This window comes from Balaenoptera borealis (genome assembly GCF_965194805.1).
Source record: "Balaenoptera borealis genome assembly, chromosome: 5".
Lineage (NCBI taxonomy): Eukaryota > Metazoa > Chordata > Mammalia > Artiodactyla > Balaenopteridae > Balaenoptera > Balaenoptera borealis.
Window position 1 is genome coordinate 70112930 of NC_138862.1, and position 26455 is coordinate 70139384.

General features: G+C 44.2%; 1 protein-coding gene across 12 annotated transcripts in view; it reads left to right on the plus strand.

Annotated features, from left to right (window-relative positions):
• Positions 1–26455, plus strand: part of LOC309628841 (kalirin) — a gene marked incomplete at its 3' end in the record, with an annotated part of 315688 nt that overhangs the window by 94408 nt on the left and 194825 nt on the right. For all 12 annotated transcript variants that reach the window (XM_082392269.1, XM_082392257.1, XM_082392258.1 and 9 more), the window contains exons 20-23: positions 986–1176; positions 1613–1714; positions 3042–3184; positions 6241–6343. In XM_082392269.1, the coding sequence (XP_082248395.1) occupies positions 986–1176; positions 1613–1714; positions 3042–3184; positions 6241–6343 (539 nt within the window). The remainder of the gene's footprint in view (positions 1–985; positions 1177–1612; positions 1715–3041; positions 3185–6240; positions 6344–26455) is intronic.

Here is a 26455-nt window from a genome sequence, read left to right on the forward strand (position 1 = left end):
AACAGAGCGGATATGGGCAGAGCAGCCTCATTGGGGTGGAAACTGTTAGATGTGTTAATACTCAGTATCCCAACTGGGCTGACAAACAGGTGAGATAAGGAAGGTGAGTCTACTCCGTTGTACACGGTAAACCTGTGGGGTATTTTCTCTCTTCTGGGCTCCATCACCCCCCACCACTTGCCCTCCCCCCCACCACCCCAGTGCCATCTAAAAGACTTGGTCTGGTTTCAGTACTTCCTGGGCCACCCTTAGCACAGGAAGCCCCACTTCTTCATGCAAAGGAGCCCTGATTACCTGCTCTAGACTGAGCCCTGACCGTCTGAACATATTCCTAGTGTCACACTTTCTCCACCTCCTCCTTTTCTGTTTGCACCTGCTCCCCACGCCCACTGCCCCCTGCCACGCCCTGCATGCCCGCCTCTGTAAGCACCCTCTCCTCCAGCCTGTCCCTGACCTGTATTCTGGATCCAGCTACTCAAGGGATGCTCTGTGGACCGGCAGCAGCAGCACCTGGGAGCTTGTCAGAGTGCAAAGTCATGGGCTCCACCCCACACCTACTGAATCCCAGTCTCTTGGGCATTGAGGAATGGGCAGGAATCTGTGTTTTCATAAGCCGTCTAGGTGATTCTTACCCACCCTAAAGTTTCAGAACCTCTATTTAAAGTGGCATGAATATAAATTGTTGAAGGCTTGTGCACCACGCAGTATAGGAGCAATCCTAGGAAGAGTCCTAGGAATGGAATGTAAGAAATGAAGCCACAACAAATGGAGCAGAGTCAAGGGCATTCAGGCAGGCAGTGTTTGTCCTCAGCCCCACTCCGAGCTCCAAGACAGGGATGGTGGGAGCTGTGGAGGGAAAAGGAAAGATGGGGTTTACTTTGCAGGAGGTCCCCGGCTGACAGTGGGGCTGGGGGAGGCTGCACAGGAGCTTTGCAGGAGCTTCCACTGATACTGGTTCTGGAGAGGAGACCTGGGTGTTTTTCAGGGTTCGACGAGAACCTGGACGTGCAGGGGGAGCTGATTCTGCAGGATGCCTTTCAAGTGTGGGACCCCAAGTCGCTGATCCGGAAGGGGCGCGAGCGACACCTGTTCCTCTTTGAGATCTCCTTGGTTTTCAGCAAGGAGATCAAAGACTCTTCAGGACACACAAAATATGTTTACAAGAACAAGCTACTGGTAGGTGGGGCAGGTGGGGTCAGACGAGACTCCCCATTTGCATAGTGCCCTTGGGTAGGAAGGGACCTTGAACACTTGGCTCATCTCTCCCCTGGCGCCACACCAAAGCCATCCTGGACAAATGAAAATGCATCCTAGTTGGAAAGCGCCCCCTCGACTCCCACCTTTGCATCTTAGAGTTCACCGTTCTTCTTCCAGTTGGCTTTGGGCGCCTCCCTCTTCACCTTCCCTCCCTGCCTACCTGCTCATCAGGCACGTGCCTGTAGGTCCTTGCATCCTGGGTAGAAGAACAGAACATCCGGTCTGTTTAAGTTTGATTGACAGAGCCCCTCCCTCGGTCCTCTCCTCTCTGTTGCCTTTCCCTTCCCAACCCCAGCCCTAAGTCTCCCCACTGCCTTCCCCTTCCCCGCCTCTCACAGGCATTTCCTGTCTACAGACCTCAGAGCTGGGTGTGACGGAGCACGTAGAGGGCGATCCCTGCAAATTCGCCTTGTGGTCTGGGCGCACCCCATCCTCAGACAATAAAACAGTGCTGAAAGTAAGTACTGCTCTCTGCTGGGCACAAGACCAGGGTTGGGGATAGCTGAAGGGAGCGCGGAGGGATGTGGGCAGGATCCACCTAAAAGCTGGGGCCTGGAGAATCCACCGGACCACTGGGCTTCTCTCTCTCTCGGGAATGGCAGCTTCACGTGGGTGTTGAGATGCAAATTCTATCATGAAAGTAGACTGAAATCTCAAGATGAGTGGTCTCCTCAGTCCAGGCACCTGTTGGAGCATGGAGGGAAGAAGGCAGGGAATGGCCTCAACAGGGCCCACTTAAATACGTTCTGTCCATATGGCTCCTTCAAGTGGCAAGGCCAACAGATGACCCTTTGGTAAACAGCACCTTGATTTGCTCCACATTCACTCAGCATTTATTTTCCTGAGCACCTTCCACGTGTAAGGTATTCTGCCCAGTGCTGTGGAGGATGACTACGTATGGGATATGAACCCAGGCCTCTGGGAACTCATGTTCTAGAAGCTCTAGTGAATCATACTAACGTGGGAACTGTGCTGATTGAGAGCAGTGTTGAGAAGGGGCCTTAGGAGTCACCTCAGCTCCCCAGGCTGCACGTGGCCTGGGAACTGAGTCAGTGCCTGTGGTCCTGTTAGTGTAACCGAGGAGAGATCCTGCACACGGTGCACCCACCAGTCACGTGCTTACCAGGGAAGTGCCCATCCCCAAGGAAGAGATGGGCCAGCCCTGACCAAGCTTCACACTTGTTTACTCTGAATCGCCAGCATAAGTGCTACCTGACATGAGGCAGAAGTACCTGAGAAAACTTCCATGAAGACAAATGGGGTATTCATGGAGTGGTAGCAGTGCCTTCAATTAACAGGTTTACCAGGCTAAAAACCCAGGACTGACTTTCAATCAGTACGAGCCTATGTAGCCATATAGGTGTTGAGCCTCCTGACGTATATCCAGTTATACCAGTTGGTAAATGGCTGCTGCCTCCAAATGCCCCCTTGCTGCCCCTCCCGTACTCCCCAGACCTCCTCAGAATCTAGTAACTGAAGTGTTAACCCTTGGCCCAGCAGGGGCAAATATCAGTGTTGGTCAGTGCCTCCCAGGTTATTAAATACTTTGAAAATCATCCCTTAGAAATCTACATTGAGTCTTGGGGTCATAGACCTGTTCTAGGAGTTGGAGAAGCATGTCCCTGGGATTGAAGAGTCACAAGTATAAAACGAGAGAAATAAACCCCTCCAACATTTGGTACCCTTGAAGATGATGGATTAAGCCTGCAAGAGGAGGGTTGAGAACTGTTTCAGTGGATTGAAGGGAAATGAGATTCTCACTCTCTCTCCCTGTGGCACTCCAGGCCTCCAGCATAGAAACCAAGCAGGAATGGATCAAGAACATACGCGAGGTGATTCAAGAGAGGATCATTCACCTGAAAGGAGCTTTAAAGGAGCCAATTCAGCTCCCCAAAACACCAGCCAAACAGAGGAACAATAGTAAGAGGTAACCAGCGTCTCTGCCCCCAGCACAGCCTCACCAGCTTCCGGGAGCGGGGGTGGGGTGAACCTTTGCTTCCACGGGGCGGTGGACTCTGCAGGCAGCAACCCTCTCTGTGACACCCCACTGAGTTCTACCTAAGAGGAGTCACCTTCTCTTTAAGCATCTCACCCGTTACTGTCAATTACATTCAGCAGGGCTTCACTGGGCACCTGTCCTCTGATAAACACTGTGCTGGGTGCCCGGGGAAGATAAAAGGAAGTGTAAGATGAGTCCATTCCCTCAAGAACCACCTGACAGTCACGTCTCACACGTGGAATAGTTAGACGAGAAGAAGCAGGACCACCCGTAGGGACAGGAAATGCTGCAGGCATCAAGGAGAGGGGACTTTGGATGAGCGCTGGAGTGAAGTGTCTGGGGAAAGCCTTGGCAAGGAGGTGGCTTTGAGTCGGGGCTCTCTGGACTGGCTAGACAGCCAAAGGACTGTAATGTGGGGGTGGTATGGTGGGACTGTCACTGCAGCTCTTACTGCAACCCCCAAGAGTCCTCATCTTCATTCATCTGAGATAAGCAATATGATGGGGCTTATGAAGAGGACTTATTTTTTATATCTTCATCTCTCTGGGCCCTTCTGAATCCGAGTTTTCCTAAGACCAGTGGATGACTGCTTAAGTATTTCTTTCTCAAGTCTCCGTGTTACAGTCACCTACAATGACTCTTTTGGAGGGCACTTCAAGAGAAAGCATATAAAAACTTCATATCAGTTTTGGAAAAGAATAAACAAAACAAAAACAGAGTTCTGGAGGTGATGGATGTTGGTGATCACAGGCTGTCCTCTCCTCTCCTATTCATGAATGGACTAAATTCAGGAGATTTTAGTTGACCCTTTGGTGCCAACCAGGATACACAGGCTTGGGAGCCACCAAGGGAGGTGGTAGCCAAAAGAAGGGTGTGGCTAAGGTAGAGAGAGATTCCTCCAGGAGGCAGGAGCCCCAAGACCAGCATGGCCAGGATAAGGTCCCCTCTCGGTGCTGAAGGAACAATTATGAATGTGTTAGGGAGGGGTTATTTTGATTTCATTTACCTTTGTCCAGAGTCCAGGTAAGGGGCAGACTTAGTTTAGCAGTAGAGACAGACCCTGCTGTAGGAAGCCCCTACTTCAATAAAGAAGAGAGAATGGAAACAGTTATAAGGAACTGAAGGTCCAGGACCATGGTGGGAAGGCTATTCAGGTGAGCTTATCTAGGGTTACTCTGCAAAAAAGCCCCTTTTTCCTATAGTAGGAGAGTTTGAGCATCTCTAGAACATGGGATGGACATATCTTGGAAATGTCTCACACCTTTTCTTGGTCATTGTCCTGTGATGAGAGGGGGAGAAATCTTGGCAGTCTCTGCAGAGAATAGCCAGGCATTGTGTTATTTCATTAGCTTGGCTCCCTGCATATGGGGACAGAGTTTACAGAGGAGTGGATTGGCTTGGGTAATACAACCCACACTCCTGGATGGGCTCCCCACATCCCCCAGAACTGGTCTCGTCTGGTGTGGACCAGAAGGGCCTGCAATGGGCCAGAATAGTGGGAAGCAGAACGTACAGCCAGCTCTCAACTGTCTACAAATGGTGGGGAGCACTGGTCCAGATATCTGAAACAACAGATGATCTGAAACTCCTTTGTTTTTGGTTTTGAAATACATCACATAATTTCTTTCTACAGCAGATTTTCTTTCCTATGAATCTGTGGCTTATATTATTAAAATAAATTGGCATTTCCCAAGCCCACAAATGGTGGTGAGAGAGCAATTGACTTAGAAGTATTCTGGGTGGGAGAAAACTCTTTTTATGACTAGCAGACCCAGTGTATGTACATTGGCATCCCATGTATGCCCACATGCACACACGTGTCCACACACACTCACACTCCAGATTGTAATTATTTAGACTCTGAGCTTCGGTATATGGGATATGTTGCCCATGTGGTAACACTGTCAGACACTGAGTTCCCATTTCCCCTAAGGCTATACTTCTCCATAAGCAGAATCAGGGGTGTGACTTTCACAAAGACCTCCATAGGAAGAGCTGTCACTTCCTGGGCTGGTTTACCCAACCCCTGGCCCACATCTCCAGTTTTTCCTGACACAGACCCTTCAGCCTTCACCAGTTCCCAGGCATCTAATCCCCGTTGGCCAGAGCTTTGGGTTCAGTGTAGGATTAGGACCCAGTTCTAAAGCTGGAGAGTTGAGGGAGCATTTGAATGGGACAACAGTGTGGTCCAGGGGCCCAGGAAGGGGTCCAAACGTCAGGAGTGCACTTAGGAGACTATCTTATCAGGCACTCAGGAGCACAGCTGGCTCAAAAGCTGCTGCAGAATCTGTGACTGTCCTCTTATCTTTGAGAAGATGCCTTGGTCTTCTGTGTTAATAAGAAATCATCATAAATAAGCATGAGATCACCAAGCCCCACCAAAATGAAGGCAATAAACTCCTCCAGACCCAGGAGTTGAGGGTCCGACCTTCCCAAGGATAATCTCCCCTGGAGAAGGTGTCCCACCCCATTTTCTTGAGCAAAAGAAACACAGGTCAAAAACATATCTTCTCAGTTCTCTTCTCTTTATAAGCCAGCTATAAACCACCCCCCACCCTGTTACAGCATACAGAAAATCTATTAGAATACCCTGAACTCTGGGACTGTTGCAGATGACCCAGGCAGCTGGAGAGAAGCCTAGCTTCTAAGCAGGACATACTTTTTCCTACTGCCTTTTATAGACCCATTCCTAGTGAAAATAAGTAAATAGCTGCCCACTCTGCACCGTGGGCCAGAGGAGTTATGGAGAGGAGTCATTTTGTGTTCAGTTATCAACATAGTGATTATGTATTTGCTAAGTGCAAGAAGTGACATCATTGAAAATTACATGGGGCTGCTTCCTTTCGTGGGATAATTTTAGGCACATCCCTGCTAGAAAGTGCTACGGCTCTGCTCCGCCAGCCCAGCTGGAAACCCTTGTGTGCTCTAAGCCCACAGTCGCTCCCCCCACCCCCACCCCTGTTGCTTTTCTCTTCTTCCTGCAGGGATGGAGTGGAGGATGTTGACAGCCAGGGGGATGGGAGCAGCCAGCCAGACACCATCTCCATTGCCTCTAGGACCTCTCAGAACACAGTGGACAGTGACAAGGTAGGACAGCGCCCCAACCTTCCTTCCCCCAACACTTCTTGTTGGCGTAACCACCCCTGGAGAGTTAACCCCTAGAGGAATTTCTCCCATGGTGGAGCCTGACCTCAGGAGCCAGTGGTCTCTTTGTGCCGGCCAAAGGGGAAGGAGCAGGGCTGGAGGAGGTATGTCACAGCATGGAGATCTTGTCTGAGGGGACGGAAGATTGAGGTGGCCAGCCAGACCTCTCACGTCAAGAGAGTTTAGCAGAACTGGCGAGGGTGGAGAGTGAGTCTGGGTTTCCTCTCCTTCTGAGATGCCTCACCGGCGCTGCCTGGGCTGCTCTACCTTCTGGGAGGCTGGAACTCAGGGAGCTGAGGCTGGGATAGTTTCCAGAGACCTAAATTTAGACCAAGATCAGTGATTTGGGAAATGGCCACAGAGATGCTGGTTGGAAGGGGCCTCCTATCCGAAGAGGCTCTGGTGGAAATGATGCCCTCCTCTGACCAGAGTATTGGGGCTCAGTTCCTGAGGGGCAGAGGACCAGGAAGTGGTATTTGAAGCGGCGTGGAGGGATGTAGTTGTCTCAGGAGAAAACCTGGTCACTTGCTTGCTTACATTTTGGAGCAAGTAAGCAAAAGTTAGGAGCTCTGATGGGGAGCCAAAGAAAGGAGAATGTAGCAAAGACTCAGTGCATTTGCTCAAGCTAGCGGAGGAATTTAGCGGTCTGAATGTGCAGCAGGGACGGGGAAGGTTCTGTCTCTGACCCTACTCTCATTTGCTTACCTCAGGGTCGGAAGAGTTTGAGATGATCATTTTCTGAATACTAGGGACTTTATTAATAAAGGTATGGGTTTACAAGGACCATTTGGCCCTAGTTTCTAGACCTAGTATTTTGGCCTTAGTCCTTCGGCCTCAGGCAACAAGCTGTGTCCTCGCTTCATTTTAGTTTTCTAAGTTAGGGGCATTTTTAAAAGATAACCTGCATTCATTAGGATTTTTCCTAATTTTTTTCTTACTGGGAAAAAAAAAAAAGACTATGCCCCCAAACCTCCTAAGATCATGGTGCTAAATCATGCTCTAGACTAGTGTGCAAGGACATGCAAGGTAATTAATTCTATTTGACGTCCTGCCTTCAAGTTTCTAAGCCACTTTTGACTATCAGAGTGGATGGAAAATTGTTTTTTTTCTACTTGTAAGACATACAAAGAAAACTATTTCTGTACTTTCCTTTCTCCTCTGATCTGTTGTTTAGAAATATAACCTAGAGTGTCCTATGAATGAAAGTGTTTATTTTTAAACAGTCAGTGGGTGGTAAGTGAAGTGCATGTTTCCCATGTTCAGACATAGTAGCCTATTCATTCCATGGTCTGGGGGATGCCTCCCTTCCAGCTGCTGCTTTGTCTTCCCCGCGGCCCTTAAACAGACACCTCTGCCAGAGACAGCTGTCTTAGGAAGCCCTCGGCTCCAACCTTTCCTTGTCCTCTGGCAAGGTGAGTGTGGTTAGAATAGAACGCCTCTGACAGCAGGCATTTCTTTGTTAATGAGGAACCCTGGTACTTACATATTATCCACAAGTAAGGAAACTGACGCCCAGAAAGACTGAGTGACTCGTCTAAGAAAATCCTAGTAGTGAGTGGAAAAGCAAGAACCAGAACCCAGGTCTCCCTGATTCACTGTCATGTTTTTCCCTCACTCTTAAAGTCAAAGCTTTGAGCTCCCAATGCTAAGATGAACTCAGCTGGCCAGACCTTCTGCACATGCCACAAAAACATCAGTCACATATTCGTGAAAAAGCACCCACCACATGCTGAGCTCTGTGCTGGATACTGTAGAGACATGTGGATGCTTTGTTGAGTGTGAATCCTTATATGTGTAATTTTCGTTTCATGTATGTCTCTATAGCCGGGCTCTTAAGCCCTGATGAGGGCTGGGATTGTGTCTGTCTGTTTCATGGCTGTACCCTCAGCACACAGCACACATGGATGCTCAGGAAGTACTTGGGGAATGAATGAACGGAGGGGGTAGAGAACTCCGGCATGAAGAGGAAGCTAAAACAGGTGGTCTGAAAGCAGCCAAACATACAAATATTATACTTTTAAATATGCTAAAGAAGCCTAGAAGTTTCCTTACTTGCAAGCAGAAAGCTGCAGGTAATGTTCCCGGCCTGTTGGGAACATTAACCCTTAATTACCTTCTCAGGCCTTGCGAAACATGGGCAGCGGGTTGGGAGATGAAGAAAGATTCTGTGTTCTGACACAAAACCTGGAAAATTGCTTAGAAATAGTCAGATAAAGGGAGGGCCTGTCTGTGACCTTGCACTTCAGTTAGAATGTTCTTACTCTTCTGACACTGGGCAGTGAGATCAGGACAGCCAGGTGTCCCCTTGACCTGCCCTGTCCTTCATCAGAGAAGCCATTTATTGGTATCTTTGCATTCATAGATGTTATCAACAGAGTTAAATTTCCCCCTATCTGTACCCGAAGACCAGGAAACTGGTCTCCATTGGTTTCTAAGTGGTCAGGTGAACAGACTCTGGAGAAGAGAAAGAGCCAGTGGGTTGATTCAGGTAGGCTGAGCCACATTCAACAGAAGGGCAAACAGGGCGGCTATGGGGAGAGGACGGGGCAGAGGCACCTCACAGGGATCAGGGTCATTTTATTGGTGAGTTTCTAGGAAAGGCCCCAGTCTTCCTCTTCTAATCCAGAGGAGTGAGAGTCGTAGCACTGTGGGCTGGGTAGATGGTAAATGTAACCACTAAAGGGCCATGACAGACGACCTTGAGGAGCTGTGGGGCCCCGAGGCCCCTCTGCAATCGCTTTGTGTGTCCTCTGTGCGCTGGGGTGGGGTGGAAGGAGTTTGGACACACCTGGATTCAAATCCCAGCTCTGGCACTCACCCTCTGTGTCACGTTGCCTGAGTTACTGCACCTTAATTCCCTGACCTGTAAAGCAAATACCCATCTCACTGAGTCCTTGGGAAGGTTAAGTAAAATATATTTAGTTGGCATCTATTAGACATTCAGTAAAGGTTAACTTTCCATCCTTATGAGAGGGGAAACAGAAGTTTAGATACTGTGGATAAGAGTGCACGATTATTAAGCAGACTGAGGATCTTTGGAGGTTCTTGAGTAGAGTTCTGCCCTCTGGGTCCTTCGTTCATTAACTGTCAGTAGGTCTTTTTCTATATTAGACCTGAAGGGATGGAGCATCAGTTTCCTTGTCTGTAATAGAGCAACTTTACTCCTCTTCCCATTTGCTAGCCCTTAGAATCTAAGGCGTATCTATTTGTAGTTAGCATCGGCTCGTGGCTTATTTTATTATCCAATGGGTTATGGTCCATTACTGCCAGGTATTTCATTTTAATCCTCAGATTGTATCACCTTTGGCCAGTGGTAACCCCTAAGGCTTTAGATGTTTGAAGACAATTGTCTTTTCTCTTAATCTTCTTTGTTTAGAAGTCCTCAGTTTCTCCAACTATTCCTTGTATTAATGTGTTTTCCGACCCTTCCATATGCCTTCCTCTGGTTTACTCTAGTGTGTAATGATCTGTATAAAATGGGACCTCCAGAATGGTATATAGTACATTAGGTGTGATCTAACCGATGCAAATTCATCTCCTTGTTCTAGAGCTACTATGCCTGCCCTCCTCCCTAAGAAAGTTCACCGTGTCTAGTAGGGTGTACAGTGCTGGCTCATAAAATCTCCTTGCCTATTTCCGTGGACCGCCCTTAATTCGGCAGGTGACTTAGTAACCTGAGTGTCAGACTACTTAATATCTATTACATTTTCTCTTGTTTAGTTCCATCCATAATCCAGTATGTTTTGAATATAAATTATTCTGTCCAGTATGTCAGCTGCATTTCCCAGCATTATTGGCTAAACATACGTTTTGTGGCTTCATCCAAATTCTGGCTAAAAAGACAAGGTTGAGAACAGAAGACCAATGCCCGGCCCCTCCTCATTTCCCACCCAGGTTTTGACACTTGGAACCCTCCTTGTCTGACTCTTCTTTCTAGGAAAGGGAACTCCCCCACTTTTCTCTATAACAGAGAACCTGGGATTGCTTGTGGTAAATCCTCCCTTGATGAGGAACCAGTCTAATATTATTAATTCTGCATTAAACGCTGACAAAGCCAACACGGGTGCCTCAGTAAATGGCATGAATAAGCTTTCCCCAAAGTTGCTTTTGTTCATCTCTCAAATAGGTCTGCATAATTAGGTTCTACCTTGCCCCTGTCCCATGTAAAAGTGTCATTTCCCTGAAGGCAAATGGATGTGCTTACTTTGTTCTATAGAGATCTGGGTCTGAGCCCCTTCCTATTCTGTCCAGAATATGCGCATACTACTCTGGACATTCCACCGTAAAGACTCTTTTGCTTATACATGTATTAAGTGATGGAGCTTTGCAACCACACTTCAAAGACATCCAGAATTATAGAATTCGAGTCAAGCAAGGCTGAGTTATGAGGTGGCAGTGAAGAAGTGTCTTGTATTTGAACACGATGCATGTCTGCTGAATAATTACCAGCTAATGGTACAGAAACAGCCATCTGGACAGCGACAGTCCCTGTGCATGTATAATATTTGCCACTTAGACTAGGCGTGCTGGAGACGTTCAATAAATGCTTATTGAATTGAACATTACAGACACCTCCTAGTAGGGTTGCTCTTCATCCAAAATACACTATGAATTTCTAGACATGTCCAGACTGGCTGGAGACAGGGAAATTGAGTTGTGAGTGCTAGTCTCTGCAGAAATTATAAGGGAAAGAACACTGCTGCAACATCCCAGGGCTGATTGTGATTTTAAGGAGGGATTTCAAAAGCAAGCAAATGTGATCTAAGGTACAAGGTGGGCTGATAATGACAATGTACTGAAGGGGGACGGGAGATGCCTGGAGAAGCCTGGAGGTTCCAGGATTTAACTCAGAAGTTTTTAAACTCTCGACTGTCAAATGAATATAATGGGTCATGACCAAAATTTTGTTTTCTTTTTTTTATTCATTCATCTATTTTTTTTTTTATAAACTCTTTTTTTTTTTTTAATTTTTATTTTATTTATTTATGGCTGTGTTGGGTCTTCGTTTCTGTGCGAGGGCTTTCTCTAGTTGTGGCAAGCGGGGGCCTCTCACTATCGCGGCCTCTCTCCTTGCGGAGCACAGGCTCCAGACGTGCAGGCTCAGTAGTTGTGGCTCACGGGCCCAGCTGCTCCGCGGCATGTGGGATCTTTCCAGACCGGGGCTCGAACCCGTGTCCCCCGCACTAGCAGGCAGACTCTCAACCACTGTGCCACCAGGGAAGCCCCAAAATTTTGTTTTACCATGTGGGAAGAAACGCTCTAAAGTCAAAGGATTCCTACAAGGTCGCTCACTGCAGTAACGTGAAGCCTCTGACACGGGGGGCAGGGCAGCCTGGCTGCAGAAGCCTTCTGGGAATAGACCTCTAAAGAGCCTCACCTGGTTTATCAGAACCTGGTAATCCTGACACATGCACTCTGGGAGCACAAAGCAGGCCACTAGGTGCAAGGGCTGTAGTCCGAGAGGGTCCAGCCCATGCTTTGGTGAGGTCCCAACCCCTGAGTTGGCCTATGCCATCTCTCTTCGTACATGCTCTGTGTTGAGGGCCCACTTACGCCACAGCAGGTGTTGCTCTCCATGCTGAGAGTACAGCAGTGAATGAAACAAGGCCCTGCCATCCTTTGGCTTATTGTCTTATAGGGAGGAAAGGTAAATAACCAGAAAGAGAAAGGATGGCATCCCTAGTCTTCTGCTAATAGCATCAGAGATAAAAGGCTTCTAGGTTTTTCTTGTAAGAAAAAGTGAGCTAATGCTGCAATTGGAAGAACTCAAATTAAATGTAAGAAATTAGTTTCCTTGTAAGGATTAGTGTTGATCGGGGGACAGATGACGGAGGGGAAAAAATAGAATCTCTTCATTTAAATGGGCTCATAAATAGAAAAACCCTCCAGAGAATAAGGATGGATATAGAGCTTCTTGGGAGGAAGGAGAGCAAACTGGGTCCCATTCCCTAGAAGCAGAGTCTGAGACCGTGATTCCTATGCATGTAGTTTATTAAGGGTGTGCTTTCAGGAAAAGAGGCAAGAAACAGGGGCCACTGCAGAAGGATCTAAAGCAAATGTGCATGTGGTTTCAGCTGGAGTCTAGCTCAGTCTGACCCCTCCTGGACCTGGAGCGTGAATTGCACCCAGAATTTGCCCCACCTTCGGGCAAGGGGCCTGGCCTTTTGTGATAGCTGTGAGCTGTTAGCAGCCAACATGCACAAGAGCTGGGGCATGGGAACCGCAGCAGGAAAGAGGATCTGAGTGGGCTGCAAAGGCGTCTACTGCACAGAGGAAGGGGATGGGTTTGGGGACCAGGCATGGATTCAGTCCCCGGTTGTTCACCAGCTGCAGGACCTTGAGTGGGTCATTTAATCATTTCATGCCTCAATCTCCAAGTCTGTACAGTGAAGGCAATGGTTTCAGCTTCCTGCGATTTTGAAGGGCTAGCCAAGATCTGTGTGAAAGAGGGTGTGAAGCAGAGGAGACATGCGATGGGTAGGTCGCTGTCCGGGTGACTATAGGCGACTGGCATGAGAGAAAATAGCATGCTCCCTGGAGTTTTAAGGGCCTACAGATCACTGGCTTTCGCCACTAAGGAGAAAAACCAAACATCTGGAAATGTGGAGACTCAACAGTGTTAGGACTAATAAAAATCCTATCAGTTCACACGATGTAATATTTTTCACTTAACAAATTCTTAAAAACCATCAAGATGATACAACACACCAACAGGATATAACTTGTTATAAAGAGAAAAATGGATTATGAGCCACATCCCTAGATTTTTTGTGTGTGTATAATATACACAATTTCATGGTATATTTGGGTGAATGACCTCTATTTTGTTGCTACTATTTTAGTTATATTAGATTAAATAAAATTATAAAAGAAGACATGCTTTTTTAACTCCCATATCTGTGTTAATATAGAAGAAGGTAAAAATAACCCAAAACAATAGCTAGTAGATACATTATAAAATATATTGCAACATATGATTTGGTATTTGAGAGAACACAGAGAGACCACTGGTACATTTTCTGGTTGGAGAAAAACCAGAGTTTTTGTTTTGTTTGTTTGGTTGGTTGGTTGGTTTTGTTTTGAATTTACCTTCAGATATATCCAAATAAGACAGTGTAATACAAATCTACTACAAATGTATCCAAAAGAATTTAATGGACAACTCAGCACATACGTAAGGAAGTACTTGACCTTAAAAATAAATGTATGAGATAATAAAAAAATAAAGTTATTGATCATCATTTAAAAAAAAAATCAAGATGGGCCCTCCAAGGTTGAATCTCCAGAATGAGATTGTGACCGCGTGTGACATTTAGCCGTGGGGCCTGAGCAGGTGACCCATCTGCTGGCGATCCAGCCTATTAAATGCACTGTGTTAAAAGCTAGAAAAAGAAAACGTGATGCGTCTCCAGGAGAGAGTCCTCAGCACTTCTGTTACTCTGCCCTTTGTCTCAGGGCCCTAAAATGTTTCTTAGCGGGAGAGGTTTATGTTGCCTCCCATCTAGGAACAGAGCACTTTCTAATCCTTAAATAAATACCTTTGAAGAGTATATAACTGTACTCCTCGTTCCCGGGGTTTGGAGTGGATATATCTGAAACCTAAACTTGGACTTCACAAACTGTAATCTTGAGTCTCAGTCGTACCCCACGCCTAACAGTACAGTGGGTTGGAGTTGCTGTATGAACCCCAGGTAGAGGCATTCTGATTTTCTCAAGAACTTGGTAGTCACTCCAAAGTAGGAAAAATGCCATCTCCACTTTAAAGGTTTAAACGCAAATTGTGATTTCTTTTTTTTTTTTTTTTTAGTTTTCTGAATAATCCAAGTTCAGGACTAGGTTTGAAAATAACTTTTTTTCCTAGTGTGGTCCCTTTGTTACTTTGATCCATGGTGGGCGGGAGAGATGGCAGCAGGGAGCAACAAAAAGCAGAGGACTCCCCGGTCCGCCTCTCTGTGGCTGCTCTGTCACCTCCCAGAAGCCCAAATCCATCCTCTCCTGAGCAACATTCAACACAAGACAAATGTGCTGTCTTTTCAGAACGAGTCTTTAAAGTGCAAGGAGTTGAGGTCACCTGTTTTCCTCTAAATGAAAAGTTGCTCAAATAAATGACTGGCTTCCAGCCTCACACACAGCCCAACAGTGTGAAAGACACAACTGAGGTTCACGGGGCAAAATCTCTCATGACAGCATTATTTTACTTAATATTTGACTTACACTCCAGAGCTTGAAAACCTCCCTGGAGAGGCCCACCTTTAACGTTACCAATCAACTGAAAAAGCAAATAAGCTTCGTAACACACAGCAGCCGATGGACAGTTTGCTGCACACAGGCAGATCACAGGAAACCCCAGAGCATCGCGCCGCACCAATCTCTTGGTTTCTAGTGGCGGCATTGTGCAAGTGTATGTTCCAGAAATAAGGAAATTGCAGAAGGTGATTTGCCAGTAGATTAGATCTCTGTGTGATAGCTGCAGGGGTGGCCAGAGGCCAGATTTGACTTGGGGTAAGTTTGGAATTTGGAAGCATAGAAGCTCAGGGAAGAATGGAACCTGAGAGGTCCTCTAGCCCTCTGTCTCCATCCTGTTTAAAGGGAACAAAATGACTTGCTCAGAGTCACAAAGCCAGCTCATGACAGACCTCAGACTCGAAACCAAGTCACTCTCCTGCCTGTTCAATGGGATTAAAAACATAGTACTTTTGTAGTAACCCTGATAGTTCAGCTTCCAGAACTTTGTAGCAAAAAGCAATCACAGTTGTTACTGGCTTCTTCTCCAGCTGCCTCTATACCATCCCGCCCCAGCCCCAGCAAATCCACAGCAAAGTAAAGTACAAAGAGGTTCTGTAGGCCAGTCCAGTGTCTCCGGGGCTGGCATATGGCAAACGGGAAAGATACCTTCCAAGTATTAATGCCTGTCACAGAGTCTTTGATAGCAAGTACTTGTGACTCATATAGTGGCCTTGGTGGGAGTGTGATTCTGCCCCAGAAGAGTCTTCAGACCTCTCAAGACAAATTCCCCGTCAGGCTCTGAGAGCTGGCAGGAGGCACTGTGGCAAGGCTGACCCCTGCCTCCAAGCTGCGTGGGGCAGTGAGTCTCCAGAACCAGCTCAGCCCTGCCGCAGCCCAGCACAAATCTGAATTCTGTTTCTAAAAATTTTGGTGGAAGGAGAAAGCAAATCTGAGATCAAGCCAAGATGTGAAAGTGGATTAGCTGGCGACAGTCCAAGGCAAACAAGACCCAAGTGAGTACACTGCTGGCCGGCCGGACACACTGGGGACGAGGGGCCCGAAATGGGGAGATGGCACGTCCGGGGAGGGGGGCGGGGACCAGCCTGGAGGCTACGGGCAGAGAGAGAAGTGGCAGCTCTCAGGGCAAGGGTTTTACTGGAGTATTCTGCACAGACTTCTTGGCATATCACTTACCCCACTACCCTTTTTTCCTTCTGTGTGAGTTAAAAAGGTCTTTTAGTGAAGAACAAGATGACTGAATCTACCTTCTTAAAGCCACTGGTAAGAGGGAAACAGGTTGTGGGAAATACTGTTCTTAAAAAGTTGTGCTCCTGGATGACTAAGAGTGACACCAGGAGTTTTGGTATCTGCAGGCAAGCTCTCCCTGTGGGTGCGAAAATTAACTCTTCTAGAAATTTCAAGCAGAAGTGTTGCTAGAAATGAACGTCTAGAGCCAAAGCACTGAGATGAGCGTGGATGGGGCGGGCGAAGGTGGCTTTGCAGTGGCGGCTCCGCTTTAGCTGAGCTGCCTTCCCCCATGCGTGCTGTGCTGTCAAACATGACGTGTTTTCTGTGGCCATAACATAGGAGTCTTGAGAAAAGCCTGTTGGATAGACAAGTGGATAAATAGTATCCTGTTTCTTTATCTTGACCTTAGATTGAAAATGCTTGTTTGGGTTTTACCTGCCTGGAAGCTTAGCTTCACTTCCTCACTGCTGATGGCTACTGGCAACCTGTCTGCCACAACTAGTGGGATGTGGTGGCCACTGGATGGGGATGGGGAGATCTAAGCATTTGAGGCATTGGGGTGAGACGATGTGCTCCTAGTGCCAGAAAGTAGGGTCTTGTCAAGAAAAACATGTTTGCCTGTCCTCCGTGGTGGCCTTCCACTAGGGACCACAGTGAAGATGGGACTTTGGCTCAGGATCTCTCCCCGGGTGCCAAGTAGCAAATGCCCACCAAGGGGAGCAGCCTGCCTCTGCCCTGATAGCTCTTCCTGTTGAGAGAAAACTGCTGGAAGACGCAGAACTGTGAGGACTGACCCATTCCAGGTGTCTACTCCCTAGTTTCAACCAGACCCTTCCCTCTGGTAATCAGTCTTTCCATTCTTCTGCCGCCATGTTCCACACGGGTCTGGCTCTGGTTGTGTTGGAGCAGTCACTGCCTTGTTTCAGAGCTGATAGTCAAGTTTCCTGCTTCCCCATATGTAAGGGCTTAGAGTTGAGTCTTCCAAGTTCAGAATGTTTATCTACTGTCTATTATTATTATTATTATTATTATTATTATTATTGCTCTAGTTGGTTCTGTTTAAAATTGCTGATTGCAGAGACATGTATACATTGATTAGAAGTTCAGGAGAGCTGTTCCTCTGGTCTGCATGGCCCCTCCTGATGCTGGCTGTGAGATGCTTACTGATTGCTCCCAAAAGCATTGCTCTCTGCATCATATGCAAGGGCTTATACTCCTCTCTGAACTTCGTGATGTACTGAAGGGAAAAACAAAAAAACAAAAATAACAGGTTCTGTATTTTTCTGTCTGTCTCCTGTCTCCTGCTAGCTGGTGTCCTTTCAGCTGCAGGAATGGGGTTTAAAAAGTTTCACTTACTCTTTGCTGTTACTCACTTACACATGGATGACAGTCTGACTTAGTGAGCACTAGAGGATATTAAAAATTCATTACCTTTTCTTTGCCTCATGATTTTTTTTTAATTTTTTAAATTTTTTGGCCACACTGCACAGCATGTGGAATCTTAGTTCCCCAACCAGGGATTGAACCCGCACCCCCTGCATCGTAAGTGCAGAGTCTTAACCACTGGATCGCCAGGGAAGTCCTCTTTTCCTCATGATTTTAATGTATGCTATCTTTTTATCTCATTGATTAATTTATCAAGCATTTATTGAGCTCCTACCATCCGGCAGGTGCTATTCTAAACACAGAGGATAAGACAGTGAACAAAACAGACAAAGCACCTTGGTGGCCTGCTTAGACCTTTCTCTTTTGTGCTGATGTGAACCTAAATATGCTCAATTTTGAGGTATTTGGAATGCCTTGCAACTTACTTCTATTTTTTTGTATGTCTCTGTGGCTGACACCATTGCAGCTTTTATCTTAAAAGAATTTAGCAATTCTTTTAAAAAGATTACTTGGGAGTTCTTGAAAGTAGTCCCCCAATTTTTAATTTCCTGAATTAAAACCAGAAATCAAACCAGAATGTTAGATTTCCTGCCGCTATCATCTTTGAGCTGTAGTTGCAGTCAGCAGATTCCTGATTAGGGAAGGTTACCTCCATGGTAGGTAGACATTCCAGATGAGGAGAAAAGATCAGAAAGTATTCACATAGCTCCCAAATATTAAAATTACTTCTATCTCATATAACAGGAATATCAAAGGAAAATTGTTGTTTTAAAAAGTTCTTTTTAAACTGTTATGATGATGATGATGATGATGAAGTATGTGAGGGGATGAGGAGTGGGGAATAGTTTGTTAAACGGAGTTACTTCAAATTTTAGAATCTGAAATTTGTAATACAGGGTCTAACTTATCTGATGTCCCTACCCCACTTCACCCCACAACCTCTCAAAACAAGAACAGTCACAATTTTTATGCCTCTTTTCATACGAGCTATCAAGAACCTTTATTGTACTTGTGAAAATTTTATTGAGAGCTCCTCAAAGAGAAAGATTTTTAGGATATATTCTCTACCATTAGATTTAAGACAGTACTTCTAACAGGGGCATAGACCAAACCACTAGATCGGTTATGTTATTTAGAGGGCAAATAAGTAGGCACTACCATTAACACCTGGTCAAGCAGAAAAATCTGTTAACAGAGAAGAATGAAATTAGCTAGAGGCAAAAATGGAAAATTATTACAAATATTTTGGTACACTGAATTCATTCTTTTATTCAACAGAATTTTATTGAGTGTCCACTGGTGACCAGATACCATGGAGATTCAGGATATATAAGAACAACCTCTGTCCTTGTCCCAGAGTTTTCTGAGTTCATACCCCCCAGGGGTCTTAATATGTGATGCCAAATAGGGTGGCTATATAGGTGTTACTTGTATTTAAGGAAGGAGAGTTGTACTTAGCACTTCCTTTATGCCAGTTGCTGAGCGAGGCATCAGAGAAACTAGGAAGATGAATGTTAGGTGAGATACATACTTGCCACACATATACTACATTTTGTAACAGAAGTATACCCACTTTGAACAACAAACAGCCTGGGAGCCAGGGAAGGCTTTTTATACCAGAAGTGAAATTTGAGCTTGGCCTTGAAGTTCATCTTCCTTCTATTTCTCCTCCTGGGTATCAGTTTTGATCCCAGAAGAATTATTCTAATCAAGGACAGTCTGTAAAAGAGCAATGCTACTGATACATTGTATCAAAAGAAGTATTTTGTTTTGATGTGGAATTAGGCTTTTTTTTTTAATGGCCTGTTAGCTCTGATGGGAACTATTCAAAAGTCCCCTTAGAATTTTTACCAAAACTTTCTTATTGTTCCTCATAATAATATAATTAAATCTGTTTTTCCTTAAGCATATGCACTGAAGATTTTTTAAAAGAACTTTTGAAGCAATAATACATAAACATGATTTAAAATGTGGGTATTTTTCTAGAGAGATTATTTTAAAATATAAGAGGTCATACTTAATTATTCTTTTTAAAAAATGTTTAAATAAGTAATAGCATATGATAAGTACTGTTTTATACTTTTTTCCTTGTAACAAATCTGGGTAATTTCATAGCAGGACATGTAGAGCTGCATCATTCTTTTTGATGGCTACACAGTATTCCATACTTAGAGTACCATAATTCATTTAACTAGTCTTCTATTGATGGGTGTATGGGATGTTTCTAATCTTTTACCATTACAGACAGGTCTGTAATTCTTGTACAGATACAGTTTCTCACACTTGTCGGTCATGAGTATATTAACAGGATAGCTTCCTAGAAGTAGAATATGCATTTAAAAATGTTGATAGACATTGTTAGATCATCCCCTACAGAAGCTGGACCAATCTATACTCTCTCCAGCTGAGTATGAGTGTCAGTTTCCCCAGTCTTGCAATCTAGTATATCTTCAATATTTTTTATCTTTTCCAGTCTGGTATCAGATACTTTAAAATAATCCTTACTCATAATTTCTCTTGTATATATTTTGTTTAGCTGATAATATTGCAACTATATTATTTTCCAAAATATATTTGAAATGTGCAGTATTTAACTTATACTATTACCTAATGAGAGTTATGGGCTTGTCTGATTAATTAGCTGTTATTTATACTCTTATTTCTATGGATGAAATGCATTCCTAATCAGAAACATCTGGTTTACATTAACCTTTTTAAAAAATTTATTAATGTAAAATATATATGCTGAAAATGCATCAAAAAGTACTAAACATGTGAATGGATAATTATAAAGTGAACATGTATGTAATAAAACCATGCAGTTCATGAAAGCAGAACATTGCCAGCTTTCCAGAAGCCCCCTGTGTGCCCCTCCCTGATCACAACCCTGTCTTCTTCCCTAGAGGTAACCATTCTCCTGACATTCATAATAATACTGTCCTTACTTTTCTTTATTATTTTGCCTCCTATGTATGTGTCCCTAAACAATATAGTTTCAATGCGGCTGTTTTTAAATTTATATGGCTAGATCGTACTGTGTGTGTGTCTTCTCTCACTCAACACTCATTTTTATGGAATTCATCCATGCTGATGTGTGTAGTTTTTCATTCATTTTCACTGTTGTATAATATACCATTGTATGAATATACCACAATTTATTTATCCATTCTGCACATGGGATGTTTGGGGCTGCTGTGAACAATACTGCTATGAATATTCTTCTATATGTATCCTTGTACACATGTACTTGAGTTTCTCTAGGGTGTAAAGGTAGGAGTGAAATTTCTAGGTGGAAAACAAAAAGGAAATTGCTAGGTAATAGGAGATATATATATATATGTCTTCAACTTAACTAGATGGTGTAATCTATTTTTCAAAATGCGGATACCAGATTTCCACTCCTACCAGTATCTGTGAGATTTTTCTGTTGCACTACATCCTTGAGTATACTTGATATGCCGGACTTCAAAATTTTTGCAGATCTGATGGGTATGTAGTAATATCTGCTTATGGTTTTAATTTGCGTTCCCCTAATTACTAATGAGGTTGAAGCCTTTCCATATCTTGTTGGGCCTTTGGATTTTCTTCTTTACATCCTTGTTCAAGCCTTTGCCTAGTTGTGAGTTGTCTGGTTTTTTCTTACGCATTTTTAGGATTTCTTTATATATTCTAGATATTAGTCCTTTGTTGATTATACACATTGTAAGTATCTGCTATCACTCTGTGGCTAGTCTTTTCACTCTCTCTATTGTGTCTTGAAAAACATCTAATTTGACATTTTGAAGGCAGTACGTTTGTAAGTTAAAGACTTATATGATGGGACATAATGAGACATTCCTTACATTTAGTCCTTTAAAATAACAGTTTATCATTTGTTTCTCCACATAATAGTGTACCACCATGGAAACTTTATATATGATGTAGGTTTCTGTCAATCTCTAAGTTTACCCCTGTTTTTTTCTTTTTTAAATATTTATTTATTTATTTATTTATTTGGTTACACCGGGTCTTAGTTGCAGCAGGCGGGCTCCTTAGTTGCAGCTCGTGGGCTCCTCAGTTGTGGCATGTGAACTTCTTAGTTGTGGCATGCATGTGGGATCTAGTTCCCTGACCAGGAATCAAACCCAGGACCCCTGCATTGGAAGCATGGAGTCTTAACCACTGCGCCACCAGGGAAGTCCCTACCCCTGTTTTAATAAAAGAATAAGAACTAGTTGACTTTTTTCAAGGTATCTGTTGCATTTTACTCTATATATTATGTGACAGGTAATACAGTTAAAGTGATGAAATGTATTACAAAAAAAGGATAAGTCCATTGGATTTGGAACTCAGTTGTCTGACAAACAGATCCAAGACCCAGGAAGGAAATCTTTACATAGCAAAACTAAGCATCTGTGCTCACAGGAAAGCCTCTCCAATCCTAATTTTATATGTAATGCTTACCATCTCTGTCATCTAGTTACTTAGCCCCTAAGAAAATTAAAAGAGGAGAAAGTTACTTTTATATAAACACACTAATAGCCACGAAGGCTGAGCTATTTACAGCAAGAGAGGAAGCAGAAAAGCTATGAAAGCAAAAGCTGAAGGAGGAAATAAAACTCCAGCAGTTGGGTTCTATTTAGTGAAGGTACCAAGAGTGCTCTATGACCTGGCATGTCTTCCAACATCCTTTGTATTTTGTACTACACCATAACTATTACTCATGTTGGTTTGTGTAATTGTCAACAGATGGGGAAATTATGTTCAGTGTACTTTGCTTTTTAAGAAGTCAGAGATGTAAAGATATTCATAAAAAGATTTAAATGGGGAGAAAAAGGTGGTGTAGCTGAGGTGACGTAGACTATGATTTACATTAGTGGAAAGATTTGTAAAGGTGAAACTCACCTTTTCTCAGTCCTAGTGATTGACTCCAAAACACTGATTCTGCACACCTTTGGTATTTATTGAGGGTCTGTATAATCCACTCTGGTCCAAGCCACTGTCCTATCACACATGGCCTATGAAAGAAGCCTCCTAATTGGTCCCCAGACATTCACTCTTACTTTCCTCTAATCTTTTCTCCACTCTGAGACCAATGCGATCTTTTTAAAATGCAAGCTCTTCGCATCTATGGCTTCAAGCCCTTTGAGAGGGTCCTTTTGCCCTTAAGGTGAATACCAAAGTCCTCAACATGACCTACGAGGGCATTGTCAGGACCTCAGCCCTCTTCTCCTCCCTGCAGCCACTCTTCCTCTTGTTTCCTGCCTCGCAACGTTCCTGGCCTTCCTTGAATGGGTCAGGTTTCTTGCTGTCTCAGGTCCTTTGTTTCCTCTGCCTGGAAAATCCTTTCTCCCTTTGCTCTCCAGTGTCTGCCATGATCTGACCCAACCAATCATTTCAGCCTTGTTTCCCACTCCTTTTGCTCTCTCTTCTTTCATATCTTAGCCCTTCCTGACCCTCTGACTAACTCCCCTCCCCAAGTCATATCTCTCACTGTATTCTGTATTGTTATTTCTTGGAACTTATCACCATTATTTACTAAATAAGCGTTTGTTTGGTTACACAGTTGCCTCCTCCACCAGATGTTAAGTCCATGAGGGCGGAGACATACCTGTTTTATACCCCCACTGCATCACCAAATCTAACAAAATACTGATTCACAGGAGGGACTCAGTTAATATTTGTTAAATCAATAAACGAAGACCCAATAAACACAAGGTAATGTGTTGGGCATTGTGGGTAAGAAAGATAACTAGAAATGGGGAACAAATATTATTAAGAAACTCAAACTTACCTAGTTTGGGAAGATTAGAGAAGGTTCAGCATTAAACTTTACCAAGTGGGTAGAGTTTATCCAGGCAGCATTGGTATTGGGAGTGGGGAGGAAAGTCATCCTAAATGGATCAAACGGCAAGAGCAGGGAAAGGGAGAAAGGAAAATATAGGATACGTTTGGGGCATGCACAGTAAATATGCCTGATGAAGTGCGGAGTTTGTGAGGTGAGCTGTCAGAAACAAGGCTGAAATGATTGGTTGGGTCAGATCATGGCAGACTCTGGACACCATTCAAAGGAATTTAGATTTTATTGAGTATTATCCAAGAAACACTAAGAGTTTTCTTAGTTTGTTTGTTTGTTTTTTTAGCATGATAGTTACAGAATTACTCTTATCTTCACCTTGATGTGTAACTGTCCTTTTATGCTCTCATTCTTTCTCTTAGACTCAGAGAGAGTCTAAAGTTAAACTACCCACAGGCTCTGAACCTCATGCTTTGTACCCACCTCCATCCAGTACATCCATTCAACACCTCTTCTTTCCCTCTTATTGTCAAGCATCTCCTTTCCCTCTGCCATCTCACACCTCTTTGTTACTTTATGCTCCCTGCACTGGAACGTCTCCTGATTCTTCTTTCTCCAGATCCTCCCCCACCTTCAACAGTAGTTTTTGTTGCTTCCATACTGATGTCCATGACAAAAATTCCAACATGATATCTCTGAAATGACGTTACTCCTAACGGCAGTTCCATATTCATTGTTTGTTCACCCAGCACATTTTTTGTGCACCTACTATGTGTCAGGCACTGTTGCAGGCTGGAGATGCAGCAGTGACACCAAACAGGCCGGTCCCCAACCTTACAAACACTCAGTTCTACTGGAGAACCAGGAAACCAACAAGCAAATATAAGACCAAATGGTGACATAATGAACACTGTCACTGTAGGTCTTTCCAGTTTGATGTCGGCTTCCCTCAGTCTCAGCATCAGAAAATTTTCTTTTTCTTTCAAACCAGCAACTTGGTTTGACTTCCCTGTTTGGGATAGAAGCAGGATTTTCCAGATACCCAGGTTTGTATCTGTGGATCCGTTTTGGGGCATATCCCCTGATAGCCAGCCGGTCTGTTGCCAAGTCCTGAGGATGATTCCCTCAAAATGTCTGTCACATCACCCTGGTCAGGCCTTGGTCACCCTTTGCTTAAATTCTTTAAGTAGCCTCCTAAATGTCCCCCACTGCTTTTTGGGATTTTGCCCCTGCATTTTATCTTTTCTACTGGCACCGAATTCATCTTCCTAAAACATCTCTTTCAATATCTCACTTATCTGTTAAAAGCCTTCAGTAGCACATTTATTTAGAATAAAGTACAGGCCCACCTCCAAAGTCATTTATATAGTTTCCCTTCCTATGCATGATCCTTCAGAGACCCTTACCTTTTATATACACCATAATGCACTTATATTAGATGGAATCAGATGAAACTGCCATTTTTGTGGATCCAAAATGGTTGATTGAATATTGGCAATTTATATGTTGCAGCCTAATTGCACTTCCCAAACAATTGGTTGCCTGTATGTCTTTCTCCCATGTTACATTGTGAGTTTTTTGACAACCATGTCTTGATCTTAATGTTGCTTCTATCTTTACTATCTACTACAGCATCTGGTACAAAGTAAACAATGGCAATCGAGTGCCCCCACTCATGTTGTGATCCGCTCCTGCTGCTTCCATTTCCTATAATGCCCACCGACTTTACCTAATCACATCCTACCCACCCCTCACTACCAGCCTGACTCACGCCTCCTTCATGGAAATGCTCACTACTCCACATTAATCTCCTGCCACCACCTCTGAGCCAGCAATATTGCTCCCTACCCCCTGCCAAAATCGAATATCATTCTTTAACATCCAAAGCATATATGTTTTACTTTGTGTTTTCCGTATTACTTAGCATGAAGTTGCACTCTTAGCAGTGAGTTGAAAGATGTCTGTTTCTAGCCCTCACTTTCCCCTCTGGGACCCACTACCGTATTTCCAGCTGTCTATGATATAACTGCTCTTGGATGACTCACTGCAGTCTACTCAACAGAACTGAAACTAAACTCATGTGCCATCTCCCGGGTCTGCTCCTGGCCTACATCCCCATCCACAGCTTGGTCTCGAAGCCACCTCAGCTCTCCTTCATTCTCTATCCTCCTCCTGAAATAACATTCCACTGGATGATCACAGTGATTGCACATTCCTTAGCCTGGCTTCAGATTTTTATATAATATATAAAGTCTCTCTCTGGGAGCTTCAAGAGGAGAAACATGTCTCCCAAACCACAGCGACATTCTCTAGGACCTAGAGCATCCTGATAAACAGGCCACTTCCTCCTGGTCTTGCACCTCCCCTGGGGACCTCTCCTCTAACATGTTTTCCGGTAGATAGGTGTGATTATCTTCACTAAAATATAATGATCTTTCAAATCATAATTGCCTTTGTTAGTATATGTCTAACATATACTGCATCACTGTGTCTCCAAAATTCTCTCTCTGTCCTGATAGATATGTTTCTGACCTCAGGAAGAATGTTGCTGGAACGCATTTTCTTCATTATTAGAATGATCTCTGGAGTCCCTTTCATCAGCACTTTGTGAGAAACCATCTCCTTCCAGTCTGCTATTGTTTCCCATGGGTTAGTTTTTGTCTCAGCAGCTGAATCCTGAGACCCACAAATCCAAAAGCTCACGTGTGATACCTTGTGTTATCGGCAATGCACTGAGATAGAGCTGGGCATTCGCAGAGAGGGCTCAGAAAAGACTTGTTTGAATATGTTTTATGTGTATAACTTGTGTTTGTATATATTTATGAACTTTTGTGCATCTCTGAATGTGTTTCCCATATTGCTCTCTAAGAAGGATTCATCTACGTGGTCTGGGAGGCAGGGATAGCTTGGCTATTTTCCTCAGCCATCAGGCCCGTGACATTACAAACCAATAAGCCAGGTGCTCCAAAGGCTCATGGCCGCAGCTGGCACAGGTGAAGAGCCTACCTGAGCTGCAGCCTGGGGTTATTTTTCTTTCCCACCTGCTTGGGGTCTTCCTTTTCCCTCTAAATATGAAAGACCAGTTTTTCTGTTAAACATTAAAAGGAATGTGGATGTGTGTACATGTGTGTGTATTTGTGCTCCTGTATGCATATATACATTATTCGTATATACATATATGTATGCATGTATGTACAGATGAAGGAAATACACCAACAAGTAAATAGTGGTTATTTCTGGATGGTGGCTTTTTCCAAATTCTCTATGATAAGTCAAATTACTTTTATTAGTAGCAACAACAACAAAGACCTAATAGATGCTATTTTTAAGGCTAGGACACAATTATTAGATGATTGCTGAGATCAACCCTCTGTGTCAACCAAGGACAAAGGGACAAGCAGGGGCCTAGTAGGGAACAG